Source organism: Ochlerotatus camptorhynchus, unplaced genomic scaffold (genome assembly GCF_037179485.1).
Source record: "Ochlerotatus camptorhynchus isolate MF236.1 unplaced genomic scaffold, CSIRO-AGI_Acam_v1.1 ptg000551l, whole genome shotgun sequence".
Taxonomy (NCBI): Eukaryota; Metazoa; Arthropoda; class Insecta; order Diptera; family Culicidae; genus Ochlerotatus; species Ochlerotatus camptorhynchus.
In genome coordinates this window covers 1,647,183-1,661,756 of record NW_027041034.1, presented here as the reverse complement: position 1 = coordinate 1,661,756, position 14,574 = coordinate 1,647,183, and the positions used below count along the sequence as shown (strand labels likewise).

The following is a 14,574-nucleotide window of genomic DNA, read 5'->3' as shown; positions in this document are numbered from 1 at the left end:
GACTCAAAAGGTCCGTGGGTTGTTTTTTTCCGGCCCAAACAAAAACCTTTGAATATTTCTCGGATTTCGAAGGATCAGACAAAACATTTTTCGGCCGTAACCGATATCTTTAAGGTAACGTCAAACAAACTGCGCGTTACTTTATTTTATATATCACCGTCTTCGACTAGTCGTACAGACTGAACTATTTTCTTATAAACTAAAGATTGCTTCTAATCCTATTTCTAAAAACATTTTTGGTCAAATTAAAATCAAATTCGTCACAAACAACATTGAACGAGCGAAGGCACGAATCGAACGGGTTGTTGTATCCGTAGTTTGTTCTGTGGTATGGAACTGCTAATAAAGGTGAGTTCCGAAACCGTCGGGGAGGAATGTTTAGTGGGATCTGTGCGAGAAGTTCAGGACAATCAATAAATCCTCCGATGACATCAAAAATAAATAATCGCTGCATCGTAACTCGTCTGGTAGATAGTGGCTCCAATCCTATGAGCTTACATCGGTCAGAATAGGGAGGAAGATTAGACGGATCGTTCCAGGGAAGCTGTCTCAATGCAAAACGTACGAACCTTTTCTGTACCCGTTCAATGGTAAGAACATGAACTACATAGTAAGGGGCCCAAACTGGAGCAGCGTACTCCAGAATGCTACGAACCAACGAACAGTAGAGAGTTTTTAACGCGTAAATGTCGGTGAACTCGGACGCATGGCGACGGATGAATCCCAGCACAGAAAAAGCTTTGGCAGTCATAATTCCCACGTGTTCGTTGAACCTTAGTTTCGTATCGATGGTAACACCGAGGTCGCAGATGGACGAAACTCGTTCTAATTCCGCCGTTTCCATCCTGTATTGATGCAGAATGGGGCTATTGCAGCGACTGAAGGAAATAATTTTGCCGTTACCGTTGATGACCTGAAACAGGCAAACCGGATTGTTGCCTGTGAGCTTTTTTCGATCGAATATCGAGTCTACGTCCCCAGTTGTGACGTAGAAATTGAAGGAGTGGTCACCGAATCGAGTCTGACTTGTGAGGATTTCCTACAAGTCGAATCTTTCGGCATTTTCAAAAACCGTGCCCTCCCGAAAGTCAAGATACTGGACTGCATTCAACTGCAGTCAGTGTCGCTCATAGGCACTAACAAAAAGTATACCCTCTCAGATTCGTTTCGTGTGACCTTTTCAGGATCGGCATTACCTGACTACGTCACAATTGGGAAGGTTCGACTACATGTACGCTTGTTTGTACCGAGGGTAATGAATTGCTTGAAATGCAAACAACTAGGTCACACCACGGACTTTTGTTCCAACAAACCGCGGTGCGATCAATGTGGGGAGGAGCATACGGAGGGTCCTTGTCATGCTACCCCAAAATGCGTTTACTGTAAGGATGCTCCGCATGCTCTGAGTGATTGCCCGAAGTACAAACAGCAGGGAGAAAAACTAAAGCGGTCTTTGCAAGCTCGCTCTAAGCGCTCGTTAGCAGAAATTTTGAAAACGACCGCTTCATCTTCCCAAACCACCCCAAAAAGCAACAACACATTCCACCTCCTGCCAGATGATGATCAGGGCTCTGACTCAGAGGTGGGTGAGAGTAGTCCTTTTGTCTTTAATGGCAACACGAGGAAGCGGTCCAAAACAAACGTCACCCAAAAACCTCGTAAGGCCTCTCGTACGGACTCTCAACCTACCTTGTCAAATTTAAAAGGTAGCGGAAATGTAGCAAAACCCTCACCACCGGGATTTAAAGTTTGTAATTTTAACAAAGACTTTCCGCCACTTCCGGGATCATCTAAAACCCCAGATATCCCAGTTTTCAGCCAGAAAAAACAGCTGAATAACCAGCAAGAACATGCTGCCATGTTCACGTTTTCTGGAATTGTGGAGAGCATCTTCAATATATTCAACGTCTCTGACTCAACTAGGAACATTATTAATTTAGTGCTTCCATTTGTGAAAACTCTTTTGAAGCAACTAGCTTCTAGGTGGTCTTTCCTTGCGTCGATCATATCCTTTGATGGATAATTTTCCGAATGAGGTCGGGGATATGATCTCTGTTCTTCAGTGGAACTGTAGAAGTCTTATACCGAAACTTGACACATTCAAATTTTTACTTCACAACTCACTTTGTGATGCATTTGCTCTTTGTGAAACATGGCTTTCTTCAGACACCGATCTCCCTTTCCACGATTTTAACATTATTCGCCTTGATCGAGCAGATTCGTATGGAGGGGTGCTTCTCGGGATTAATAAGCTCCATTCCTTTTATAGAATCGATCTGCCTTCCGTGACAGGCATTGAAGTTGTCGCATGTCAGGTAAATTTTCGAGGTAAAAGCCTCAGTATTGCCTCAGTATATCTTCCTCCAAGAACTGCGATTTCTCGCCAAGGTTTCTCTGATATCTACTCAGCTTTATCTGAGCCTCGGTTGATCTTAGGAGATTTTAACTCCCACGGTACAGGCTGGGGGGAACTGTACGACGACAACCGCTCAACCCTGATATACGACCTTTGCGATAACTTCAACATGACAATTCTAAACACTGGGGAAGTAACACGAGTGGCCAAACCTCCAGCAAGAGAAAGTAGATTAGACCTCTACCTCAGTTCGATTTCACTATCGTTTGATTGCTCGTGGAAAGTAATCCAAGATCCCTACGGTAGTGACCACTTGCCAATCAAAATTTCTATTACCAATGGTTCATCTTCCACTCGCTCGGTTGACATCGCGTACGACCTCACGAAAAACATCGACTGGCAAAAATTTGCGTCCGCGGTTCTCGGTGGTACTGATTCGGTTGAGATACTCCCTCCGCTGGATGAGTACTCCTTTTTATCGCGACTTATCGTTGACTGTGCTCTTCAAGCACAGACGAAACGCGTTCCGGGTGTTTTCGTTCGCAAACGACCTCTCACTCCGTGATGGGATAAGGATTGCACCGACGCGAACAGCGAGAAGTCCGCCGCATTTAAACGCTTCCGCAAACACGGTAAGGTCGAGGATTTCGAGCGGTACACCGACCTCGAGAACACTTTTAAGGGCTTGATTAAAGCCAAAAAACGCGGTTACTGGCGTCGGTTCGTCGATGGTTTGTCGCGCAAGACTTTCCATGAGAACGCTCTGGAATGTCGGCAGGAGAATGCGAAACGCGTTATCACCGGTCAACGAAGACAAGGAGTACTCAGACAGTTGGATATTCAGCTTCGCGCGGAAAGTTTGCCCGGATTCGGTGTCGGTTCAAACCAACGTTCGTGATCGTCCGTCGGGTAGTAACGAAATAGATTCCCCGTTTTCGATGGTGGAATTCTCACTTGCTCTCCTCTCATGTAACAACTCAGCTCCAGGAATGGATAGAATCAAGTTCAACTTGCTTAAAATCTCCCAGACGTCGCGAAGAGATGCTTGTTGAACTTATTCAATCAATTTCTGGATCACAACATTGTTCCGGATGACTGGAGGCAAGTAAGAGTTATCGCCATTCGAAAACCCGGTAAACCCGCATCGGATTATAACTCGTACCGTCCCATCGCGATGCTGTCCTGTATACGGAAATTGTTGGAGAAAATGATTCATTTTTGTCTAGACAAATGGGTTGAGTCGAATGGTTTACTTTCAGATACGCAATTTGGATTTCGGAGAGACAAAGGAACGAGCGAGTGTCTTGCGTTGCTTTCAACTGAAATTCAACTGGCCTATGCGCTAAAACAGCAAATGGGTTAAGTTTTCCTGGATATTAAGGGGGCTTTTGATTCTGTTTGTATCGATGTCCTTTGGATAAACTCCACGATAGTGGGCTTTCACCAATTATGAACAACTATTTGAGCAACTTGTTGTCTGAGAAATATATGAGCTTTTCTCATGGAAACTCGACAACTTCACGAATTAGTTACATGGGTCTCCCCCAGGGCTCATGTTTAAGCCCCCTTCTTTATAATTTTTATGTAAAAGACATTGATGGTTGTCTTGATGAAAATTGCTCGCTAAGGCAGCTTGCAGATGACGGCGTTGTGTCCGTTATAGGACCAAGTGCACCGGACCTGCAAGGACCATTGCAATATACCTTAGACAATTTGTCTACTTGGGCTATGAAGCTGGGTATCGAATTCTCTCCGGAGAAAACTGAGTTGGTTGTTTTTTCTAGGAAACATCATCCTGCACAGTTACAGCTTCAACTAAAGGGTAGAACAATCACTCAAAGTATATCTTTCAAGTATTTAGGTGTCTGGTTCGATTACAAAAGCACGTGGAGAAAACATATTGCGTATGTGAAACAAAAATGCCAACAAAGAATCAATTTTCTTCGTACAATTACTGGAACTTGGTGGGGAGCACACCCGGAAGATCTGATCAGGTTGTATCGAACAACCATCTTGTCGGTCCTAGAGTACGGTAGCTTCTGCTTTCAATCCGCGGCAAAAACACACATCCTGAAGCTACAACGGGTTCAATACCGTTGCCTCCGAATCGCGCTTGGCTGTATGCACTCGACGCATACGATGAGCCTCGAAGTACTCGCGGGTGTTCTCCCACTGACAGATCGTTTCGCGGAACTGTCCTTCCGGCTTCTTATCCGTTGTGAAGTAATGAACCCATTGATAATAGAAAACTTTGAGAAGCTGCTCGACCGAAATCCTCAAACAAGATTCATGAGTCTGTACTATGAGTACATGCCGCTGGAGGTTGCCCCTTCTTCATTAATCTCCAATCGTGATTGCTTTCAAGCCTTCTATAGTTCCTCTGTAAATTTTGATCTGACCATGATGCAAGAAATCCATGGAATACCAGATCACCATCGGTCGATGATTGTTCCCTCAATTTTTGCAATCAAGTACCACCATGTAAGTAACGATAAAAGATTTTTCACAGATGGGTAAACCATAAATGCTTCCACTGGATTTGGTGTATTTAATCAATTTCATAGCGCCTCTTTTAAACTGCAGAAACCATGCTCAGTATACGTTGCGGAACTCGCAGCTATATTTTACGCAGTAGAGCGAATTGCCTCACTACCTTCTGACCATTATTTCATTTTACGGATAGTCTTAGCTCATTGGAGGCTATTCGTTCAATGAGGCCGATGAAGCACTCCTCGTATTTCCTGCCTGAAATACGATCTAAACTGAGTGCTTTATCTAACTGCTCCAATACTATCACCTTAGCTTGGGTCTAATCTCATTGCTCAATTCCGGGTAATGAGAAAGCGGACTCGTTGGCTAAGGTGGGCGCTATGCAAGGCGATATTTTTGAGCGACAAATCGCCTTCAACGAATTTTTCTCCATTGCTCGTCAGCAAGTCCTCATCAGTTGGCAACACAAATGGAATGATGGTGAATTGGGAAGATGGTTACATTCTATTCTCCCACAGGTGTCGAACAAACTATGGTTCAAAGGGTAGGACATGAGCCGCGACTTTATACGCGTTATATCAAGGCTTATGTCCAATCACTGCTCGTTAGACTCGCACTTCTATCGAATTGGGCTCTCAGACAGCAATGTATGTGCGTGTGGCAGTGGTTATCACGATATCGAGCATGTTGTTTGGTCGTGTACCCTACACCGTGTTGCCAGATCTGATTTATCCACATCCCTCAGGGCCCGAGGAAAACAACCCGCGATACTACTACGGAAAACAACGTTCTCTCAAGTTGTTAGCTGCCCATCGGTGTACCCCCATGTTTGTCTTTTTCATCAGAGTGTCGCTTAGTTCGAGATCAAGAGCACATTGCTCTCCAAACCTTGTGTTCACAATCCCTACCCTGCCATCCATTTGTTACAATTTGTCACCCCTAACCTCGACATAGCCGCGAGTAATCGGCCCCCGCTTTACTAACGTTAGTTTTAAGTAATTTTGTAATCTAATCAATGAATATTGGCTCCGCAAAGCTATAGCAAATGAGCCTGGAAAAATAAACGCATTATAAAAAAAAAAACAAGCTTACTGGTATAGTCGAAAGCGTAGATAGAACACGAAATAAAAAAAGACAAAAAACCATTACATCGCCTGCATGGTCGATTTCTAACATTCGTTGCGATATGATAGGAACCGTAACTAACATTCATTTTAATAGATTTTTGGTTTGCGTGTAAGGAATCCAATTATGACTGACAAAGGGGCGCGCCTTTGGAGGGTGCTCTCACTCTTCGAAGGGTATTAATAGTGGGACACTTTCAATTACAATTCCTTGCGATAAAAGCAAGAATGACATGCACTAAACTAAGGACACGGAATATGTTACTGGTCGCAGTCGTTTTATGTTCCGAACAGAGGAAAAAAGAAAAAAAAAGAGCATAGTAGGTAGTGATCATCTACATTTAAAAGTGACCGAATTTATGGAGTAAGTGTCTGGATTTTGAGGCTACACGGCATAATGTCTTGATAAAGAGCTATTTTTTATTTGAAAATTGTTATATCTTTCACAAATGAAAATGTATCATTTAGGTGTCTTGAAGAAAGTTGAGTGTTTTGATGTTTTCTAAATCTTTACACAACATATCAATTAAATGCAACAAGATTGAAATGTAGGAATGCTAAAAAATTGATATATAGGATGAACTGGCCAAATATCTCCTATACCTCTGTAAATTATAGTCATGGTAACTTGATGTCTTTAACAAAGTTTTTTGAAATAATATGCATAGAACTTTGCAGAGAACTCATCCTCTCTAGCAAGTTTGATTTTTGGAGTTTAGTTTTACCTCAAGGTAAACTTAAAGTGAATATTTTAAAATATGCGGAGCAACATGCAATGAAAATCTTCTTAAGACATTTAAATGCTTACATGTACGCAGGCATCAGAACATTATTAAGTTCACGAATTTTCACGTTTAAGCCTATGTGGGGTGATGAAAGGAGCTTTTATCTAGCAATAAATACAAACATGACAAGAATCGTTTTCATAATCGTGTTATTAACGGAAGAGTACTCTTGAAATAATGTATTATTCTTCAGAGACGTTCTCATGTATGTTTTCAACGATCCACACTGGACCATCCATACCCCTTGGGGTAAAGTCTGGCATATGCACATTTTCTCATGCAAAACTTCATCAAGGAAGAAAGTGATGTTCATCAAATCTTTTCAAGGCAGAATAACTCCATCAATTCTTATAGACATACCGCATTGAATGTTAACCTCTACTTTTGTGAACGTAAACCGACAACGGTAACTACCTCCCTTCAACAGACAAAGCAAAATCATGTCCACCCATCGTCATTGCTATCATCATAATCATCATAATCATCATGATTTCCACCGTCGTCGACGTCGGTCTCTTTCTCGGAGACCGGGTGCGCTGTATAGTTTTTCGGTATGCCTGACACGAACAAAAACAAACATTCTAGTACTACCTCCTGCATCGCGTGCTTTCCATTCCCATTTCCGCCATCCAGACAATTCCGACCACTTGGAATGTTTATGAATGAAAGTGAAAGTGTACGACGACAACGACGACGACGACGGCGGTAGAGCATCCCAGCTGGCGCTAGCCGGTTGGTAGGGAGGTCGCGGTTGCCATCGCAATCCCGGCGCAGGATCAAGGAGGACATTGTTCTAGTACTTCGTATGGTATGGATCTAGTACAGCGAAAGGCTCATTCCGTTCGTGACTTTTTCCACCGGACAGAGCCACCGGTCGCATCAGTTCTCGTTTGAGCGTCGTGCCGGTCGGATGGATCTGAAGCTGATCTCTAGAGATCTCTCTGGCTGAGTTGCCAAGTGTTGAAGGAAAGTTGAAAACAAACAAGAGTGTGGTTTTTCCTGGAGAGAAAGGAAAATTTCTGCCGGTAAAAGACTAAGTGGGGAGATGAATTATGAGAACGGTGGGAGAGATGAAAGCGATTCCCATAAATAATGCACGCGTTTGGCGGGCCGGATCTGAAGAATAAGTGCATCTATTTTTTTTTGCTTGGCAATAAAATGTTTGTTTGAGCAACGTGTGGATTAATTCTTTTTCGCTAGCTGTGAAAAATATGATTAATGTACACGAAGCGTGAGAAATTGGAAAATAAACATTGTGCCGGTGGACAGGTGTTGAGGCATCGGTCCAATAAACACTAAATTTGTTTTGACTACGATTTTAAGAAGCGAGCGTTCATCAGCACATGAGTGACTCAGAGCAGAGAAAACTGTGCCAGTGAATTTTCGGTTTGTTTGTTTTACGCGTGCATTTCCCGGTTGTTGGAAAAGCGTGGTCTGAAAAATTGTGTGAAGAGACTACTCGTGTTGATTGTGCCTATGGCCGTCGTTGGGAAAACAAACAACTACATACCAAATTTGTTTACTGGTGTGGTTATAAATGAAGGAAATTTACTGTGAGACAATTTTAGATGTGAATATTGGCAAGTGAAGTGGGAAATTGGAAATTCCACCTGAGTTGTAACTATCGAGAAGTTCAAATTATATCGTATAAAATGGATTGGAACAGTACTGCTGACGTTTTAAATGGAAGTCAACCTTATGAAATGGATAGTGGCAATATAGTATCGACGACAGCAATGCCGATGATGGTCTCAGCAATGTCACCACCTGCAGTGGGAATAGCTTTTCCGGAACTACTGACACTAATCCGACAGTCGGCAAATGGATCTGCGTCGTCCAACCTGTCCTATTTGCTGAGCAACTTCTCCCGAGCCCTGACATCGAGATCAAATGAGTTTAATTTATCATATCGTTTTCCGTTTCATCCCTTGTTCCCTCTATTCCGTAACGATACAGCGCTTGAATCATGTCCGTCCATTCAGATGCCGATTGGGAATTTAATCTCGATGATCCTGTACGCCGTTGTGGGCCTGATCGGACTGTTCGGCAATACGCTCGTCATCTACGTGGTGCTGCGTTTCTCCAAGATGCAAACCGTTACCAATATGTACATCCTGAATCTGGCCGTAGCAGACCAATGTTTCCTAATAGGCATTCCGTTTCTCATCATTACGATGCATCTGGGTGAGTGGACCTTCGGTAATACTATGTGCAAGGCGTACATGGTGTCAACCTCGATAACACAGTTCACCTCATCGATATTTCTCTTCATCATGTCTGCCGACCGATACATTGCCGTGTGCCATCCCATCTCATCACCACGTTTCCGAACACCACTAGTATCGAAGATTGTTTCATTTTTTGCATGGACCACCTCGGCGCTGATAATGCTTCCGGTGATGCTGTACGCCAACACGGTCAACCATGAGAAGGGTAAAAACTCCTGCAACATTGTATGGCCATCGGAAAATGCCAGCGGTACAACCTTCACGTTATACTCCCTTATCTTGGGCTTTGCGATTCCCCTTTCGCTCATTCTCATGTTCTATTATCTGGTGATCAGAAAGCTACGCACAGTGGGTCCCAAGAGCAAGTCCAAGGAGAAGAAACGCTCTCACCGTAAAGTGACCAAACTAGTGCTAACGGTCATCACCGTGTACGTCTTCTGCTGGTTACCCTATTGGATCTCCCAGGTGGCATTAATTAATTCGCCTCCGGACATTTGCAAATCCCGTCTGGAAATCACCGTCTTTGTCCTGGTAAGCTGCCTGGGCTACTCCAATTCGGCCATGAACCCAATCCTGTACGCCTTTCTGTCGGATAATTTCAAGAAAAGCTTCCTAAAGGCATGTACCTGTACCAAGGGTAAGGATATTAACGCCCAGTTGCAGATAGAAAATAGTTTCTTCCCGCGCTTCGTACGTAATCGGGGCTCGGAAAGGGGCAATTCGACGAAAATCCTTCATGCTGGACGGCAGAAGGTTGGCGATCAGAATCATCCCAACGACACCGTGAACAACAACAACAATATCAATAATAATGCCAACGCCAACAATGGGAGCAGTCGAGGTTCGGGACAGGGCGGCCCCATCAGCAATACCAACACCAATGGTAACACAACCACTACAACGATGACAACGACCACGACGGGGGGCGGAAATTCGCCTTCGAATGCGGTTCCGATTGCCAATAAAATCCTTGACGCCAGCTCTCGGCCCCCCGTGCTGCACACGGATTTATAAAGCTCCCCCTCTAGCTCTGCTACCAATCAGGCTGTGTATACGTGCTGCTAGTCCCGTCGTAATTGGAAGCTCGGTAGGTGGTGCGTATGAATTCATATATAGAAAGAGAGATTAAGTTTGTTCAGCACAAAAAAAAAATAAACATCGAACGGAAAATTGTTGCTTCCCGTGTGGGTGTGGCAGGGTGCCTCCATCGAAGAGTAGTAATGGGGAAAAGTTAAATAAAACCATGTAATTAAAACGTAAAAATAACGCTTGTCTCGCACTGTAGGGATTGAGAGAAAACGATGGTGAGCAAGGGAAAAAATGGGAGAATTTATCGTCCGAAAGGAATGTCAATCGGAAGGTTTTATGATATGGTAGCACCAATTTTACATGCTGAGTGCACACATGGGTCCGACGGCAAACGAGGATATTTTGTTTTTTTTTTTGTTGCGTTGCTCTCGCCAAGTTTGACACAATTAAGTTGGGATTGTGTCCAAATAAATGTAATCGAATTCGCTCTTCTGTTACACACAATTTGATCCATTCAGTTGGATATTATTTTGATTTTTTTTTGTCGAAGAAGAATAAAGAATATCTGTTTGAAGTAACTGATTGATGGAACTGGTGGGACTGGAAGGGTTCTTTTTTGCTTGGTAGGTTTTATGTCGTAATCATTCTGATCAGATGCGCATATGACATTCAGAATACCAGTGTTGATACTAGTGATTAATCATATTGATATTGAGCAGTTCTACTAAGGACGTACGTGCTCGTAAGAAATATGAACTAACTATTAAAATTGAAAATCTTATCCTAAATATTGAAACCGACTACACCCTACAGACTTATCAGAGGTTGCTGCGTATAGCGATTCCCATGCTCGGTTAGATAAAAAGATAAGCGGGCTCAGAACACCGATATTTAGGACTCATACCGATTTTTATATTAACGGGAAATTTAACACTCTGAAAAATAATTACGTTTTGATTTTCCTGAAAACACAAAAACACAAAACAGCAGTCTTACGGTTTTGCTGAGGGTACAATTATTTGTCATGGTGGGATAGAAAAAATATGTTTACTTGTAAATTTTCTTAAGAGTCTTATGGATAAAACATCGAAAATAAAATATTCTACCAAAATTTCCACTTCTTGAATTTGGAAGTTAGGAAAAGTATCATGTTTCTAATATTTTTGACTTTTCAAGATCTCAGACCTAGAGAAATTTACAAAATCCTGGAAACTGAAAAAAAAATATTGGCCGGGATTCGATAAGTTAATTTGGTTTATTTGGGTAAACGCTCCTATAGTTGCGATACGGTGGTAGCGTTAGGTTTCTATAGTTTCTTATGAACACTTAATAAGCAAGTATAGGAACCTAACGCTTCTAACGTATCGCAACTACAGCAGCATTAGTTGGTTTGGATTTGTGTTTGGAAAAGTTAACGATTTTTTTCAATGAGTCATCCTTTTTTCATCCTGCAGGCTTTGTAATCTCAAATTGTGACCAAATTTTAGTGCAACTTCTATCGAAAAATAAGAAAGAAAAAAAAAGCAAAGAAAAATATGGAGGCATTACATGTACGTAAGGACCAAATCGAAACAATGGATATTGCATAAAAGTAGAATTTAGTGAAGTGATATGTGCTTTTTCATAGCTTCATGTCAACGAACTGACCATACACTTGCTTAAATATTGGGTTTGAATAGTGGATTCTCATAAATCGAATTGTCAGCGTACATACTAATGCCTGTTCGAAGAATTAGGTACATCATTTTGCACCGGACTACGTACAATCATTCTGCTGCTTCCAATGCTGCTGATGCTGTTCCGCCTGCTTCAAAATTCTTTTGACGAATGAGACGGACCAGCAGCAACAAAAGCAGCTGCAGCAGCCGCAAGAACAACAGCAACATTTGAAGCAGCTGCAGTCGTAGGAGCTGCATCGCTAATTCATGTAGTTGTGACCGAGGCTGGAAATCTCGGTCCGGTCATGACAAGCGGTGATTGAGTTATAGTTGGAAAGTCAACAACCAAACAAAAACTATACCACTCCACCTCGCCTCTGACTGGAACTGCTGGAAGACATTCCAAGCAACATTTTAAGTTTTATGAAGTAATACAAAACTTCTATAAAACAACATTCATAAAACCCTGGTCAAGGGTGCTTTGCCATTGATGCATCCACAAAAACCTCATTAAGACTAGAATCTGTCTAGTTGGCCTATCCTGGAGAAGGTTCCGAAGGGTTTATTTTCGAAGCTCTTCAAGATTGATTTACTGCAAGAATGTTGTATGACGAACGTATTGAGAACCATTTGAATCCCGTATTTAAGCTACAATTAAAGCTATTTGGCAACAATAAAAACACCTTTAAAGCCATTTTCGCTAGCCACTTGCTGAATCTACTAGAAAAATCATCAATCAAGATAGAAAAGGATTCATAAATACCATCCGATCTTAACAAAATAATGGAAATATAATCTGATCATATAAAAATCCTATTCAATTTTCAAAATTATTAAAATTGTTCTCTTAAAGTGGCTACAACTACGTACCATATTAAATCTTATGTGAAATGTACTTGAAAACATCGAAAAAAAAAATAAGTACGCCCTCGGAAAACGTCGATTTTGCTTATTGTATTGCTTATGTATTTCAAATATCTCCTCATTGCTAATTTGACCAAAATAAAATTATATCCAAGGAAATACACATTGAAAACGAAGATTGTAAAAATCAAACAAAATAATTGGAATATGGCGGTGGCTTGAAAGTGGGTTCGCATGGACCATTTGTGAAAAAGTTGTTTTGCTTTAATGAAATCCCTAACAAGGTTTTGAAATGGCTTTTATGAAGAAAACTTCCTGACTGAATTGTATTTATATAAAGCCATTTTGCTTGATCCCAACCCGTTCAGATATATGGCAGCATTTATGGAGGCAAAGTTACCTGCAAAAAGTTAAACGTCAAAGTTTGTTTATCTTTCGATAGTTGGGTTGTTCGATCACAACAGGTTTACTCCAGCGTTCTTCCAGGCGATTTTCTCACGCTGGATTGGAATCAGTTACTAACGAAGTGTGCGGAACTGGTTTGCAGCATTTCGCAATATTTCGCATATATAATAGAACAGCTGGATGCTCAACCGTTCCCGTAAAAGATCCCCTTCTTCCGGATGGTTCCCGAATTGCACCAACAAACGATGCAGTTTGAATTAAGTACACTCGAATGAAATTTCGAACGTTTCGCTGAATAAAATTACTGCTATGAATCGGAAACCAGCCAATCTCCACTAACTTACAGTTTCAGTGGTTTGCTGTAAGTACAAATGCAAATTATTCTGTTGGTCCGATCTGGAGGATGCTGGTCTGTTTTTAGACTATTTTAACATCGTTTGAATTTTTCATCCTACTTCGTCTACTCTTCGAGATTTCCTTGTCATAAATTTTGCTTTTATTCACTATGAGAATCCAACTTTTAAGTTGAATTTGGAAACAGAGTAATTGGGGATTTTATGATACACTTTAACAAGTCTAAACTTCAACAATATATGCTTTTTGCTCTCATTTAAAATCGAATGGTTTTATGGTTGCTTTTATAATGATAGAACAACTTTAAAGAGTATTTTATCGAGGCATTAATAAACAATTGCTAATGAAGTTTATGATGGATTTACAGAACAGTTTTATGGAGGGATTGAGAGCTGCTTTAAATATATTTTTAAAGCAAGAAAGATTTTGACTTTCTCGACAGACTATAAAAGGTTTTCAAAACAGCAATAAGCTTAATTATAAGCCAGGACTGTTTTACACTTTGAAATGCTATATTTAAACTAAATGGATTGTTTATTTCCTTTATAAAACCATCATACATCAGAGTGGATGCCAAGTAGCTGCTGAATTGTTACTTGGGATATCATCCATGGCAGTGGCTGCTAATACTTCTGCTGCTACACCAACCATTCCATCGTCCAACACAGAATGTTGCAGGACCGTCCTGGCAAAATCCACCCGCAAGGTCCGTATCTTGTTGTACCTACTTCCGGGTCATCTCAGGTTTCGAAAAACAAAACAAAAACAAGAGCTCAAAATACCGTGGAAACCAAGGCATTATTCAAGCAAACAGAAGACAGTTCAATGACTTCTCGGCACTGCCAGCACAGCTGCAGCACTCTAAGGCACACTGAGAAAAAATTTGTGCGAAATAACTGTGTAGAATGATCACCCCTTGCTCTGAAGTTGACATCAAAGCACCAGGGATCGACTAAAAACTCAGAGTGGTGCAAACAACACTGGTGCTAAACTCTCAAATACGGTAACGCGTCTCTTATATTTGGAAGGAGAAAGCGACAAAGGAGAGATAGACTGCAAACCTAGGAGAGAGTAGTTGGACAGCTCAGGTGCTACTTGCGTATAGCACAATCGAGTAGTGCACGGTGCTATGACGGGAGTAGCACTTTTCAATCGGGGAGAAGTGGCTTAGAGATTTACAGGAATGACAGCAAATTTTAGGCTGGGTGCATAATATTTTGACACTCATATAATATATGTTGCATTGACTATATGGTGTTCAATAGCGCAGGAAATACAGAT

The 14,574-nt window shown here is 41.6% G+C and overlaps 1 protein-coding gene across 1 annotated transcript; it reads left to right on the top strand.

Annotated features, from left to right (window-relative positions):
• The first annotated feature begins 4,707 nt into the window (after positions 1-4,707).
• LOC135713383 (somatostatin receptor type 2-like) lies at positions 4,708-11,957 on the top strand. Its single transcript, XM_065236490.1, has one exon. The coding sequence runs from the start codon at positions 8,408-8,410 to the stop codon at positions 9,995-9,997; it is 1,590 nt and encodes a 529-aa protein (XP_065092562.1). The 5' UTR covers positions 4,708-8,407; the 3' UTR covers positions 9,998-11,957.
• Positions 11,958-14,574: the final 2,617 nt, after the last annotated feature.